Source organism: Panthera tigris, chromosome A1, assembly GCF_018350195.1.
Source record: "Panthera tigris isolate Pti1 chromosome A1, P.tigris_Pti1_mat1.1, whole genome shotgun sequence".
Taxonomy (NCBI): Eukaryota; Metazoa; Chordata; class Mammalia; order Carnivora; family Felidae; genus Panthera; species Panthera tigris.
Window position 1 is genome coordinate 132,539,466 of NC_056660.1, and position 15,564 is coordinate 132,555,029.

The window sequence follows — 15,564 nt, forward strand, 5'->3', positions numbered from 1 at the left end:
AGGAAGAACCTATTTGAGAGAATCAGAAACATCTAGTATTCTTTCTATTTAGGAAATTATTGTTCACATAAACCAGATGAAAAGGTCTTCTACCTTTTCTATTATGAAATCTTAGAACGTATTTTCCATGTCTATAAAATTGCTCAGAATTTGACCTGCACTGAAATGAGATAACATGAGTTTAAACTAACCTTTTAAGAATACTGTTCACTTGAGAGCATTAAGGATTCTTTTGCTTTTGTATATTTGAATTGTCCTGTATTTCAATTGCTATATTTTTAAATGACATATTTTCATCTTTCAGGGAAAGGCGTAGGAGGAGAAGCAGGAGTTCTTCCAGATCACCAAGAACATCAAAAACTGTAAAAAGGAAATCTTCTAGGTCTCCATCCCCTAGGGGGTAGGTTGAAAGCATGTGCTAAATCCAAGGACTGAAGTGGGGGAAGAGAAATTTTCTTTTTAATCTATTTTTAAACTTGATTTATTTATTTTTATTTTTTTTAATGTTTTATTTATTTTTGAGAGAGACAGAGTGTGAGTGGGGGAGGGGCAGAGAGAGAGAGAGGGAGACACAGAATCCAAAGCAGGCTCCAGGTTCTGAGCTGTCAGCACAGAGCCTGACGTGGGGCTCGAACCCGCGAGCTGTGAGTTCATGACCTGAGCTGAAATTGGACACTCAACTGACTGAGCCACCCAGGTGCCCCTGTTTTTATTTTTTTAAGGCTTATTTATAGAGAAAGAACATTAGCAGGTGGGGGGCAGAGAGAGGGAGAAAGACAACAGGAACAGAGGAGGGCACAGAGGGAGAGAAAGAGAACACAGGCAAGGGAGGGACAGAGAGTGGGGGGGGGGGGCAGAGAGAATCCCAAGCAGACCCCATGTGGGGCTCAAACCCACAAACCTTGATGAGATCATGACCTGAGCTGAAGTCAAGAGTCGAATGTTTAACCAACTGAGCCACCCAGGTGCCCCCATTTTTAAACTTTCTATTTTGAATGAGTAATGTTTTATACATTTTCATGTTTCAGAAATCACAACAGTATAAAAAGTTATTCATCAATAGGCCTTAACTTCACCTTTGCACTCATCTACTCTCTCCCCATAAGTAATGACTTCACTTTTTTGTATTGTAGATCCTTTCAGTTTTGTGTATAGGTATACAGTATGGAAATAGTTTTTTTCCATATTTCTTTCATAAAAGGTAGTACAAAATACACACTGTCGCTCCCTTGCTTTTTGTTACCCAACTACCTGGAGATCTTTACATATTCATCGGAATGTTGCTTTGTTCTTTTTAACAACTGCGTGGACTCCAACTATGTGGCAGTAACGTGGTTTTATTTAACCATCCTGTGGTAGAATGGGTTTTCTTAATTTTCCTATTGTAAATGATACAGTACTGTAATGAATAGCTTTGAACTTACTTTGTCCTGTGCAGGTGCATGGGAAAATTCCAGAAGTGGTATTATTGTGTCCGAGATGAGGCATGTTTGATTTTGAGGAGCATTTCTGTACTGCCTTCCAAAAGGATTGGCAGCAGTTTGCACTTTAACCGGCTGTGTATGAGAGTACCTGTTTTCCTATAGCTACAACATACTATATTATTAAAGTTGTGGATTTTTGTCTGGCAGATAGATGAGAAACGGTACCAGTATCTAGTAATTCTAGTTGCATGTCTTTTAAGAGTGAAGGTGACCATGTCTTTATATATTTGAAGGCCATTTTTATTTCCTGTGAGTTGTTTGTGTACGTAGGCCGTTTTTCTATGGGATCTGGTTTTTGTTTGTTTTCAAAATTTTCTTATTTCCAGAGCTGTTTTTTGTGTTCTTTTTTTTTCTTCTTCTTTTTTTTAGCTCTACCCCCATTGTGAGGCTTCAACTCCTGGCCCCTGAGATCAAGGGATGCTCTTCTGACTGAGCCAGCCAGGTGCCCCTGTATTAGGGAGATTATTCCTTAGTAATTTGATACCAGGTCTCATTCCTAGTTTGTCATTTGTTATCAGAAATTACTTACGAGACTTGATTATACAAGTTCTTGATTTTTTTTTTAAGTTTATTTTGATAGAGCGTGTGAGCACGAGTGGAGGAGGGGAAGAGAGAGAGGGAGACCAGAGAGAATTCCAAACAGGTTCCACGCTCAGCACAGAGCCTGACTCGGGGCTCAAACTCAGTAACTATGAGATCTTGACCTGAGCCAGAATCAAGAGTCGGATGTGTAATTGACTGAGCCACCCAAGTGCTTAAAGTTTTTGATTTTTATATGATTTCTCAAGTTTTTTCTTTTTTTTCTATTTTTAAAAAATGTTTATTTATTTTTGAGGGGGGAGGGAGGGAGGGAGGGAGGGAGGGAGGGAGGGAGGGAGGAAGAGGTTTGAAGCAGGCTCCATGCTGACAGCAGAGAGCCTGATGTGGGGCTTGAACTCACAAGCTGCGAGATCATAACCTGAGCTGAGGTTGGACACTTAACTGACTGAGCCACCCAGGCGCTCCCCCCACTGCCCCGCCCCAACCTTTTTTTAAAGTAAACTCTGTACCTAGCGTGGGGCTCAAAACTCAAAACCCGGAGATTGAGAGTTGCATGTTTTACTCACTGAGCCAGACAGTGCCCCTCAAGTGTTTGCTTTTATGACTTCTGGATTTTGAGTTATAAAGTTAGAAAGGTCTTTCCTAGAGAATCCCTGCCCCCAATTGTTCCTTTTCATACTTTATGGTTTTAGTTTTTGCATTCAGGTAAGGTTTCCTATTGATCAATACCATTTCTTAAAAACTCAGCTTTTCTTTTTTTTTTCTTTGTTTTTTTAATGTTTGTTTATCTTGAGAGAAAGCGTGCATGTGTGTGAGCTGGGGGAAGGACAGAGGGGGGAGAGAGAATCCCAAGCAGGCTCCATGCTGTCAGCACTGAGCCCGATGTGTAGCTTGATCTCAACACAGGACTGGGCTGGATCTCATGAACCGTGAGGTCATAACCTGAATGGAAATCAAGAGTTGGATGCTAAACTGGCTGAGCCTACCAGGTGCTCCAAAAACTTAAATTTTCCAACACTAATTTGATATGTTGCCTTTTCAGGTACTGAGTGTTTCTATTTGTGTTTGGGTCTGTTTCTGGACCTTCTCTGGAGTGGTTTGATGATTCATGCCAGTGCCCCATGATTTTTATTATTCGGTTTGTGTAATATTTTTTTAACATTTAGTAGGGTCGATTCTCCTCCACACTTCTGCTGTTTTTTTGAGCTTTCTTGACCATTCTTGTGTGTTTTTCCATTTGAACATAAGAGTCAGTTGTTGAGGTTCTAAAAGTAAACTCTGGTGATGATGTGAATTATAGTTGCATTAAATTTCTTTCTTTCTTCCTTCCTTCCTGCCTGCCTGCCTTCTTTTCTTTTCTCTTTTCTTTTCTTTTCTTTTCTTTTCTTTTCTTTTCTTTTCTTTCTCATATTTGTTACTTTTTTCTTCCCACTTAAATTCAATTTAGTTAACACATAGTGTATTGGTTTCAGGAATAGAATTTAGTGATTCATTACTTACATACCATGCTCAGTGCTCATCACAAGTGCCCTCCTTATGCCTATCATCCATTTAGCCCATCCCCCACCCACCTTGCTTATCAACCCTCAGTTTGTTTTCTGTCTTTAAAAGAGTCTCTCTTGGGGCGCCTGGGTGGCTCAGTCGGTTAGGCGTCCAACTTCGGCTCAGGTCATGATCTCACGGTCCGCGAGTTTGAGCCCTGCGTCGGGCTCTGTGCTGACAGCTCAGAGCCTGGAGCCCGTTTCAGATTCTGTGTCTCCCTCTCTCTCTGCCCCTCCCCTGTTCATGCTCCGTCTCTCTCTGTCTCAAAAATAAATAAACGTTAAAAAAAAAAAAAAAAAAAGAGTCTCTTATGGGGGTGCCTAGGTGGCTCAATTGGTCAAGCATCCAACTTTAGCTCAGGTCATGATCTCATGGTTCATGAGTTTGAGTCCCACATTATACTCTATACTGACTGTGGAATGTGCTTGGGATTCTCACTCTACCCTTTCTCTTTGCCCCTCCCTCACACACTCTCTCTCTCTCTCTCTCTCTCTCTCTCCCTCTCTCCAAATAAACAAATAAACTTAAAAAAAAAGTTAAAAAAAATTTAATCATTAAAAAAAGTCTCCTGGTTTGCCTCCCTTTGTATTATTATTTTTCCATCCTTCCCCCATGTTCATCTTTTTGTTTCTTAGATTCTACATATGACTGAAATCATATGGTACTTGTCTTTCTCTGACTTATTTCGCTTCGTGTAATACACTCTAGTTCACTCCGTCCACGTCATTGCAAGTGGCAAGATTTTATTCTTTTTGATCGCTGATTGTATATATATGCCACATCTTTATCCATTTATCAGTCGATGGACGTTTGGACTCTTTCCATAATTTGGCTGTTGTTGGTAATGCTGCTGTAAACATTGGGGTGCATGTGCTCATTTGAATCAACATTTTTGTATCCTTTGGGTAAGTAAATACCTAGTAGTCCAATTGCTTGGTCACAGGGTAGTTTATTTTTAACTTTGTGAAGAACTTCCATACTATCTGAGTAGCTGCACCAGTTTGCATTCCCACCAGCAGTGTAAGAGGGTTACCCTTTCTGCACATCCTTGCCAATATCTGTTGTGTCCTGAGTTGTTAATTTTAGCCATTCTGACAGATGTGAGGTGGTGTCTCATTATGGTTTTGATCTAAATTTCCCTGGTGATAAGTGATGTTCAGCATTTTTTTCATGTGTCTGTTAGGCATTTGTATGTCTTCTTTGGAGAATCTTCTTTGATAAGTTATCAGTTCTTTATAGATTTTGGATACTAGCCCTTTATTTAATATGTCATTTGCAAATATCTTCTCCCATTTTGTCAGTTGCCTCTTAGTTTTGTTGATGGTTTTCTTCGCTATGCAGAAGCTTTTTATTTGATGAGGTCAATCATCAAAAGTCAGCACTGAGCCCGATGTGTAGCTTGATCTCAACACAGGACTGGGCTGGATCTCATGAACCGTGAGGTCATAACCTGAGTGGAAATCAGAAGTTAGATGCCTAACCCACTGAACCAATTGTTCATTTTTGCTTCTGTTTCCTTTGTCTCTGGAGACATGTTAAGTAACACCTTGCTACAGCCGAGGTCAGAGAGGTTTACTTCCTGTGTTCTCTTCTAGGATTTTGTTCCTGTGTTACATTTAGGTCTTGGGTCCATTTTGAATTTATTTTTGTGTGTGGTGTAAGAAAGTGGTCTAGGTTCATTCTTCTGCTTGTTGCTGTCCAGTTTTCCCAGCACCATTTGTTAAAGAGCTTCTTTTTTTTCCATCAGATATTTTTCCCTGCTTTGTTGAAGATTAGTTGACCATATAGTTTTGGGTCCATTTGTGGGTTCTTTATTTTGTTCCATTGATCTGTATGTCTCTTTTTATGCGAGTACCATACTGTCCTGATAATTACAGCTTTGTAATACAAGTTGTGGTCTGGAATTGTGGTGCCTCCTGCTTTGTTTTTCCTTTTCTTTCTTTCTTTTTTTAAAAAAAAATTTTAATGTTTATTTATTTTTGAGAGCGGGAGAGAGCACTAGCCGGGAAGGGACAGAGAGAGACAGCTCCAAAGCAGGCTCTGCTGTCAGCACAGAACCTGATGTGGGGCTTGAACTCATGCACTGTGAGATCATGACCTGAGCGGAAGTCAGATGCCTAACCCACTGAACCACCCAGACGCCTCTTTTTTTTCTTTTTCTTTTTAAAAAAGTTTGTTTGTTTATTTATTTATTGAAAGAGAGAATCTCAAGTAGGCTCCATGCTGTCAGCACCGAGCCCAGTATGGGGCTCGATCACCACCTGAACCAAAACTAAGAGTCAGAAGCTTAACTGCCTGAGCCACCCAGGCACCCCTTGCTTTTCTTTTTCAATATTACTTTGGCTGTTTAGGGTCTTACCAGGTTTCATACAAATTTTAGAATTATTTGTTCTAGCTCTGTGAAAAATGCTGGCGTTATTTTGATAGGGATTGCATTGAATGTGTAGATTGGTTTGGGTAATACAGATATTTTAACAGTATTTGCTCTTCCAATCCATGAGCATGGAGTATTTTTCCACTCCTTTGTGTCGTCTTCATCTTTTTTCATAAGTGTTCTGTAGTTTTTAGAGTACAGATCTTTGACTTCTTTGGTTAGGTTTATTCCTAGGTATCTTAAGGTTTTTGGTGCAGTCGTAAATGTCATCTACTCCTTGATTTCTCTTTCTCTTGCTTCATTATTGGTGTATAGAAATGCAGCATTTCTGTTTGTTGATTTTATATCCCGCGACATTGCTGAATTCGTGTTTTGGCAGAGTCTTTCTGGTTTTCTACATAGCGTATCATGTTGTCTGTCAAGAGTGAAAGTTTGACTTCCTCCTTGCTGATGTGGATGCATTTTATTTCTTTTTGTTGTCTGATTGCTGAGGCTAGGACTTCAAGTACTATGTTGAACAACAGTGGTGAGAGTGGACATCCCTGTGTGTTCCTGACCTTAGGGGAAAAGCACTTAGTTTTCCCCATTGAAGATGGTATTAGCTGTGGGTCTATATGACTTTTGTGATGTTGAGGTATGTTCCTTCTATCTCTACTTTCTTGAGGGTTTTTATCAGGAAAGAATGCTGTATTTTGTTAAATACTTTTTTTTGTATATTTTGAGATGATTGTATGGTCCTTATCCTTTTATTTATGTGGTGTATCACATTGATTGATTTGTGGATATTAAACCACCACTGCAGCCCAGGAATAAATCCCACTTGATTGTGGTGAATAATTCTCTTAATGTATTGTTGGATTCGATTTGGTAGTATCTTTTTGAGAATTTTTGCATCGATGTTCATCAGGGATATTGCTCTAATTCTCCTTTTTAGTGGGCAACAGTTGGATTAACTTTATTAACTTAGAAGAAATTTATAGATTTATTAATAAATAAAGCCTTACGATGGTGAGTCTATCCAGGAACATGGTATATATTTCTACTTATTTAAATCCTTTTTTTTTTTTTAATTTTTAAAATTTTATTTTTAAGATAGAGCAAGCAGGGGAAGGGCAGAAAGAGAGGAGGACAGAGGATCCAAAGCAGGTTAGGTGCTCACAGCACAGAACCTGATGCGGGGCTTGAACTCCGGAACCGAACCATGAGATCATGACCTCATCTGATGTCGGACGCTTACCTGACTGAGCCACCCAGGCGACACTAAATCGTCCTTAGTATTTTTTAGGAGTGCTTCAGTGTTCGTGTCATACAGATTTTATGCACCTTCTGTGTTAATGAGGTCTTTTGTTGTTAATGAGGTCTTTTCTTTCATTATGTCCTCTAATTGGATGTTTTGTGCAAATGAAGGTTATTGATTTCTGTATATTTATTTTTCATCCCATCACCTTAATAATTGGTCAGAGTTTTTCAGTTGGTTTTCTGTGGTTTTCTTGGTATGGAACAGAGAAATTGACAAACTTTGCCAGAGTGTGAAGAGGGGCATGTTTCTCAGCAGGTGTCTTGTGTTTATTTGCTTGTGGGTTATTGTTTTTAGGTGAGAATAATGGAAAGCATAGGATACTATAGTTGTGGGTCATATAAATGTATTTTTAATACTTTGCTCATATAAATTAAAACTTTACTATTATGAACTCAAATAAGACAAAAAGATGGGTTCACAAAGTCATTCCCTCCTCATTTCTTCTACCTTGCGTCCTATCCACCTTCTGTAAGTGATCCATTGTTTTTATCCTTGTGTTTCTTTTGCAAAATTAAGTAGATCTATCTTAGGATTTCTCCTTCAGAATAGACAGCATATACAATATATATACTGTGTGTGAGTGTGACTGTATGTAGCCCCACTTAAACTTTGGGTGTGTGTTTTTTTTTAATTGAGAAATAACCCAAATATCATAAAATTCACTTGTTTAAATGTGCAATTCATTGGTTTTTAGTTAGGTTCACAGTAGTGTCCATGACTAGTCTGACTTACTGTGTCTGTGGATTTGCCAGGTCTGGACATTTCATATATGGACTCATGCAGTACATGTAGTGTTTTGTTTCTGGCTTCTTTGACTAAATGTAATGTTTTCAAGGTTCATGTTTTACCTTGTATCAATACTTCTTTCCATATGTGAGCAATATTCCATTGTGTGGATGAAGCTGCGTTTTATTTATCCATTCTTTAGTTGATGAACTTCTTCGTATTGTTTCTGTGTTTTAGCTGTTAAGAGTAGCTGCTATGGGGGCGCCTGGGTGGCCCAGTCGGTTGAGTGTCTGACTTCAGCTCAGGTCATGATTTCGCAGTTTGTGAGTTCAAGCCCTGTGTCGGGCTCTGTGCTGACGCTCAGAGTCTGGAGCCTGCTTCAGATTCAATGTCTCCTCCTCTTTGCCCCTCCCATGCTCATTCTCTGTCTCTCAATAATAAACGTTAAGAAAAAAAAAAAAGCTGCTATGAACATTCATGTACAAGTTTTTGTGTGGATATATGGTTGCATTTCTCTGGGATACCTGTCTGGGAGCGGTAATTGCTGAATCCTGTGGTACTCTCTCATTATCTTGTTGAGTAACTGCCAGACTGTTTTCACACATTTACCTTCCCAACAGCGATGTGCAAGGGCTCCAGTTTCTCCACGTATTCACCAACACTTGTTATTGTCTGCTTCTGATTATAGTCATTCTACAAGAGTGTAGTAGCATCTCATTGTGGTTTTGATTTGCATTTTTCTAATGAATGGTGATGTTGAGCATCTTCTTGTGTGCTTAATTGACCATCTCTACCTTTGGAGACCTGTCTTTGCAAGCTTTTTGCCCATTTCATATTGGGTTATTTGTATTATTTATTTATTTTTTTTTAGTGTTTTATTTATTTTTGAGAGAGAGAGACAATGTGAGTGGGAGAGTGCCAGAGAGAGAGAGAGAGAGACACAGAATCCGAAGCAGGCTCCAGGCTCTAATTGTAGTTCTTTAAATTCATTTCTCCTATACCAGATAAATGATTTGCAAATATTTCCCCTATTTTGTGGGTTGTCTTTTCACATGCCTAAAGTTTGTAATTTTGATGAAGACAGATTTATCTATTTTTTCCTTTTGTTGTCTTTGCTTCTGGTGTCATGTCCAAGCAATCACTGCCAAATCCAGTGTCATGAAGATTTTCTCCTATGTTTTCATCCAAGAGTTTTATGGTTTTAGCATCTACATTTAAGTGTTTGATCCAAGCTTTTTGAATCAAAAAAACTTTGACTCAGGTTTTTAATATAGTATAAGATAATGGTCCATCCTCGTTCTTAATGCAGGAGGATATCCATATCCAGTTTTCCCAGTACCATTTGTTGAAAAGATTGTCCTTTCCCCATTAAATGGGTTTGGCATCTATGTCAGAAATCATTTGAGCCGTATATGTGGAAGTTTATTTCTGGAGTTTCTGCTGTATTCCATGGGTTTATTTTCAGTCCTTATGTAATACTACACTGCTTTGGTTACTGTACCTTTTGTGTAGTAGGTTTTGAAGTTCGGAAAAGCTTTGACCTTTGTTCTTTTTAAGATCGTTTTGTTGATTTGATGTCCTTTAAGATAGTACATGAATTTTAGGATGGGTTTTTCTATTTCTGGTAACAACAGCAATGGGATTTTGATAGGGGTTGCATTGAATCTGTAGGTGGCTTTGGACACTGTTGTCATCTTAACAGTATTTAAATCTTCCAGTCCATAAACATGGATATTTATTTATTTGTCTTCATTTCTTTCAGCACATTTTTTGCCTTCTTGGTTCAATTTATTCCTAAGAATTTTATGCAGTTTAATGTGGTTGTTCCTTTGACATTTAAGAATTATGTAGAAAGATATACTATGTGGAGTTGCACACATATATTTTATTGTACCTGAAGTTTTAGTTATGGTTAAAAATCTTTCTTTTTGGGGCGCCTGGGTGGCTCATTCGGTTGAGTGTCCAGCTTCGGCTCAGGTCATGATCTCACAGTTTGTGAGTTCGAGCCCCGTGTCGGGCTCTGAGCTGACAGCTCAGAGCCTGGAGCCTGTTTCGGATTCTGTGTCTCCCTCTGTCTCTGCTCCTCCCCCACTCGTGCTCTGTCTCTCTCTCTCTCTCTCTCTCTCTCTCAAAAATAAATAAAACATTAAAAAAAAAAAATCTTTACCCAGTTAGTAAAGAAGTTCACCCATGTTTTCTTCTAGCAGCTGCATTTTATTTTAAAAATTTAGGTCTCTGATCCATTTGGACTTATTTATATATTATGGAATGAGATAGGAGATGTAGATCCAGTTTTAGCACTTACCAGATAATAATCCAATTGTCTCCAAACCTTTTACTGACAAAAGATCATCTTTTCTTCAATGATTTGAGATGCCACCCTTGTTAAACTAAATTTTCGTATGTATTTAGATCTATTTGCTAAGTATCTTTGTTTTCCTGGTCTTTGTCTTTATTTTTATTTATTTATTTTTTAAAGTTTATTTATTTATTTCAAGGGAGAGAGGGGAGCACAGGGGGCGGGGGGAGAGAATCCCAAGCAGGCTCTGCACTGCCAGCACAGAACCCGATGCAGGGCTTGAACTCATAAACTGTAAAGTCATGACCTGAGCCGAAATCAAGAGTCAGGCACTCAGCCAACTGAGCCACCCAGGCGCCCCCTGTTTGTCTTTATTTTTAAACTATTCATAGTTAGGAGAAAAAAGCTTAGAGTTCCCTATTAAGGTTGATATTTTAAAGTAGAAGGTATTATACCTCTGCTCTGAGTTTTTTTTTTTCTCTCTAATTCTAAAGGTATATTATTTTTATACATGGAACTTGTTCCTTTAGTCTTCTTTTAACTTTCATCTTGAATCGGTGGGTGTCCTTTTAATGGTGAATGATGAGGGCAGTGCACAGTAGGTTGTTTGAAGTCTGAAGTTTTGCTAGTAGTCATTCAACCCTCCATGGGAGCTACCTCTAATTCTTTATCCTTTTCATTCCTGTCTGTTGATTCATTTTTTTGCTTTGAAAAAGTAGGTAAAAAAACCACTATATTTTGTTTTATTTTAATCTCATTACGGCAGATAAATTAATCTTGAACTAAGAAATTGAAAAAACTAAATTGTGTTTTATGTGAACACATGGTGGCCTCTGTGTATCTTTAAAAAGCTAATTGGGGTATGGGGTGGAGTAGGTGGGGTTATAACATCCGTTTGTATTACTTGGTCAAACCAGGTTACTGATACGCTTATTTACAACGTATTAGTGTTAGATAAGGCTGTTTTGTCAACAGCATGGTAGGTCTTTAATTTCTTATTCACTGGCATATATTCTCAATATTCTTATAGCAGAAATAAGAAGGATAAAAAGAGAGAAAAAGAAAGGGACCACATCAGTGAAAGAAGAGAGAGAGAACGTTCAACCTCTACAAGAAAGAGTTCTAATGACCGAGATGGAAAGGAAAAGTTGGAGAAGAATAATACTTCACTTAAAGTAAGGAACAGTCATTCAGTGTTTAGGCTTTGAATAATTAATAATTGATATTGTTATTTTTATACAGAACTAGTTTCAGGCCAAAAACTTCTTGAGAGCTATAGTATCTTGTATGTTTTTGGTATTCTTTAATGTTCAATTGATAACTTTTTTAAGCTGAAGTTTTGAAGGGATGAGGTACGAGCTAACTGAAACTCAGACAAATGCATTCCTTATTTTAGAGAGTCCTAGACTGGCATACAAAAAGACTGTCTATAGGTAACGTAGATTTGATTTTTTATATAAGGTTTCTGATTGGGGCCATTTTCCTCAGAATATATCTGTTTCCTGTGAAATACATTTGTTTCAGCAAATTTGACAAAACTTTTTTCATCATTGGTTTTATAATGTATACTGAAATTAGGTTTGTTGAATTAGAATAATCAATGGAAAAGCAAATTCTACCAAGTTGGTTTTTTTGGATAAATATTTAACTACTTTTGAATTACATTAATTCTTTTGTTATACCAGTAAGTGTATTTGTATTTGGAAATGAATTATGAGCTCTGGAGCTTTCATGTTCTGGTTTTATTTACGCTTATATTCATAGAGATTTAGTATCATTGTCAAAAATATTGATACTGTCTCTTGAGCATCACCGTGTGTCAGGCATTGTTCCACATGTTCTCACGTAATTCTCCTTTAACTAAGGGCAGAATTGGACTGTTCTTAAGCAGTCTTTGCTAGGATGAATTGTGATTTCCTTTTCTACAGTCTCTGAATTTTGCTTCTTTGGTATGCAGATTACAAATCTATCCTGGCATCTTTGGCACCTATTTAACTCTTTCAACAGATCTGTCCCACTTTTTCAATTAAGTAACATTTTTTGAACACTTAAACTTTCTCAACTATTTTATTCTAATTTACAATTTCCAGAGGACATACTGATACATGTTTGTGTATCTTATTTATCTGAAAAGATAATGGGAGAAAATACTGTTTTATTAAGCTCACTGAAGTACATATACTTTAGCCATAACCAGATGTAATAGCAGACAATATTAAGTGTACAACTTAATATTCATTGTAGGAGAAGGAACACAATAAAGAACCAGATTCAAGTGTGGGCAAAGAAGTAGATGACAAGGATGCACCAAGGACTGAGGAAAACAAAGTCCAGCAAAATGGGAATTGTCAGCCAAATGAAGAAAACCTCTCTACCAAAACAGAAGCAGTGTAGGACTGACAGATGCACCTCTAAACACACGCTGGAATAAAATCCAAAGCTATTAATTCTTCCAACAAGATGTTATACAGTGAAGAAATCCAGTTGAGTATGAAGATATGAACTAACAGCTTTTCTAGTTGTTAGGTGACTTTGTGGCCATCTTGTTACTGAGTAAGAAAATAAAGCATGGACATCGTGAAAATAACAGGTGTTACCCAAACTCCTCATCTTCTACAATTTGTGCATTTCCATGGTGGCTGACACACTTGTCATGTGGTTTGTTAGTGTTTGCCAAGAACCATTGCAAATAAATGGGACGTCAAAGATCCAAATTTGTACTGTCCACAGAGACTGGAGATAAGCATTGGAGGCTCTTTTAAAAAATGGTTGTTACTGAATTTTGTATTGTTTTACTTTTTTTTTTTTTTTTTTTAATTTCAGTATATACAGATTTGATGATGTGCTTGAAATCGGTGCAAATATATACACACCCTTGTAAGTGCAGAGTATGTAAGAAGTTTTAACATTTACTTCACAGGATTTACGGTGGTTGTGTTAAATTCTCACTATTGTGTTTTCTTTTGCTCACTGTTTAGGACAACAGTTTTTTGTTAAAATAGTTTTACAGACTAAAATTGCTTAAATAAGTGGATTAACAAACAACTGACAATGCATGCTACTGTTCTCTTTCAAAAGGAAGAGCAACTGTATTGAATACTAATAATAATGGATTAGTATTCAGCGTTTAGAATCATTGGGTCTCCTCACAAAGTAAGCATTTCCTTTTGAACTTTTGTTGACATTTCCAAGCTTATTATGAATAATATTGCAGTGTGTGTTGTCAGCTGTAGGTGGCAAAGGTGCCATTATAAAAAGAAAACTGGGTTTTCAAAACGGGCTATGGGAGCACAAGCTGAAGCTTTAGTGCCTTCTACAATGTGGTATACTGTTTTCTAGAATTTTATATGTGCTAGTCATTCTCAATTCATACGGAACTTAGATGGATATTTCATTCACTCCCATAGAGAAAGTGTCCAAAATAGTGTGTCAGAGAAGAGCTTCTTACATAGCTCACCTAACATGAGGGAAGTCCTGCTTTTAAGAATGACTTCAGAGCTTAAAACAACAATGCAGTTTTGGGACCATCAGTTTTATACTGTGATAATTGAATATGAAGCATGTTCTTACTTTACTTAAATCAGAGCGAACACTTTCGTTGTCTCCATTGGATGGCCTTAATTATTACCTCTTAATCATCTTCTCGTAAGTGATGTGCAGAAATTATATGTAAAAGAGAACACGTGAGATTATTTGTTTTAAGGATGTGTTTACTTGAGTTTAAAATATAGGTCATCCGTTACTCTTAGGCTCACTTTTTGCAGGAAGTATGCAAGTAGTAAAATGACAACATTGCTAATATTTTCCCCAAAGCCATAACTCATAATTTCAGAAATCTTTTCATTATTGTTATATTCCCCCAAAAGTTATACCTTTCAATTAGCATGTTATTAAAAAAAATCAAGTATAATTATTTTAATGCAATCTAATACAATCAAATTACTCCGTTGCCTTACCTCATGGGAAGAGTTACTTATAGATTTAAAAAGCTGAGTAGCACATCAGTTACTTGGTTTCAACTTGAGTTTTCTTTTAATGTTCATACTATTGAAACTTAAGTATTTGATAGAAAATGGAAAGAATTGCCCTTATTGCAAGTAATGAAGCCTGGTTTGATTATGAAGCTGCTTAATTACTCTTCATGTGTTCAGAATTACTGTGTTTTTTTTTCCTTTTTGTCACCGTGTACATTAAAATTTTTGAAAATGCTTTACTATGTAAAGTATAGATGGTCATTTTAATCGTTCAACCACATACGGTTGGCTGGTAAACAGCTTATTCTGATACAAGAATGCTTGGGTGCATATGGAAAGATTGTGAGTGTGTGTCCTGCATCAACAGCTGTCTTATTTATAATATGTTGTAGAATAGAGCAAATGTTTGAATCTTTGTTATTTTTAGTACCATTTCTCTAATAAAGCTAAGTATTTTAGAGGAGAGTATTTGTTTATGCATTTCGAAACAGCATCTTAGTTTATCATGTCTGTCTTGTTTTAGTTGGCATAGAAATTGTTTCAATGTGGAGAAAACATGTTTGTGTGGTGTTTTGAGTTATTTCTTGTACTCTGGACTCAATGTTTCCTTTGTTGGCAGTTAATATAATTAGGTTCCTGCTACTAATTATTTTTCTTGCTGATGATATTCAGTTAAAATAATACTTCTTTTGAAAGACACTGATTTGTAAAAGGAGGACATGAATAGGAATATAGGAGATCCAGAGAGAATGAAACATGTTCTTAAATGTGTTTATGGAAGCAAAGTTTTCTAGGGTCTGGAGGTATTGGAGTGAGTGTGTGTGAGAGAGAGAGATTGAGAGAGAGGGAGAGGGAGAGAGGGATAGGTTTTCTTTTCTTTGTTCACTTATAGGAGCCTGGTAGGTTTCCATTTATTTGTTACTTTCTTTCAAGGTATTTTGTTTTTTCTTTAAGACTATTCTTTTTCATCCCAGGTAGATGTCAGGAAAACTTGAGGTAAGGCCAAGAAGACAGTAATTTTATACTTGATCCCTTTTTTAATTACGTTTTTTTTTAGCTTGATTATACAGAGAGTACATTCTGTTCCTTAATTGTGGTTGCTATTTATCATTCTAGACAAATTCTGTTGATCCTCCTGTTTCTTTTCGCAGTGCATGATGAATTATTTATATTAAGGTGGACCTTTATAATGTGACCAGTTTTATGTGTGAAAACAAGTATAAATCCTTAACTTCTGCAGTTGACTCTGTATTATTTCTCCATCTAGTCTAATTTATAATTGCAAACACTAGTCAACTTGTGATTTTGTTTAGAATTCTTACATT

General features: G+C 37.0%; 1 protein-coding gene across 5 annotated transcripts in view; it reads left to right on the plus strand.

Annotated features, from left to right (window-relative positions):
* SREK1 (splicing regulatory glutamic acid and lysine rich protein 1) overlaps positions 1-14,702 on the plus strand; it is a 46,594-nt gene extending 31,892 nt beyond the window's left edge. For 4 of the 5 annotated variants that reach the window (XM_007079887.2, XM_042987718.1, XM_042987713.1 and 1 more), the window contains 3 exons: positions 305-400; positions 11,296-11,440; positions 12,510-14,702. In XM_007079887.2, coding sequence (XP_007079949.2) covers positions 305-400; positions 11,296-11,440; positions 12,510-12,659 — 391 coding nt within the window. In that variant the 3' untranslated portion in view covers positions 12,660-14,702. The remainder of the gene's footprint in view (positions 1-304; positions 401-11,295; positions 11,441-12,509) is intronic. The other variant, XM_042987705.1, reaches the window with a different exon arrangement.
* The last annotated feature ends 862 nt before the right edge of the window (positions 14,703-15,564 follow it).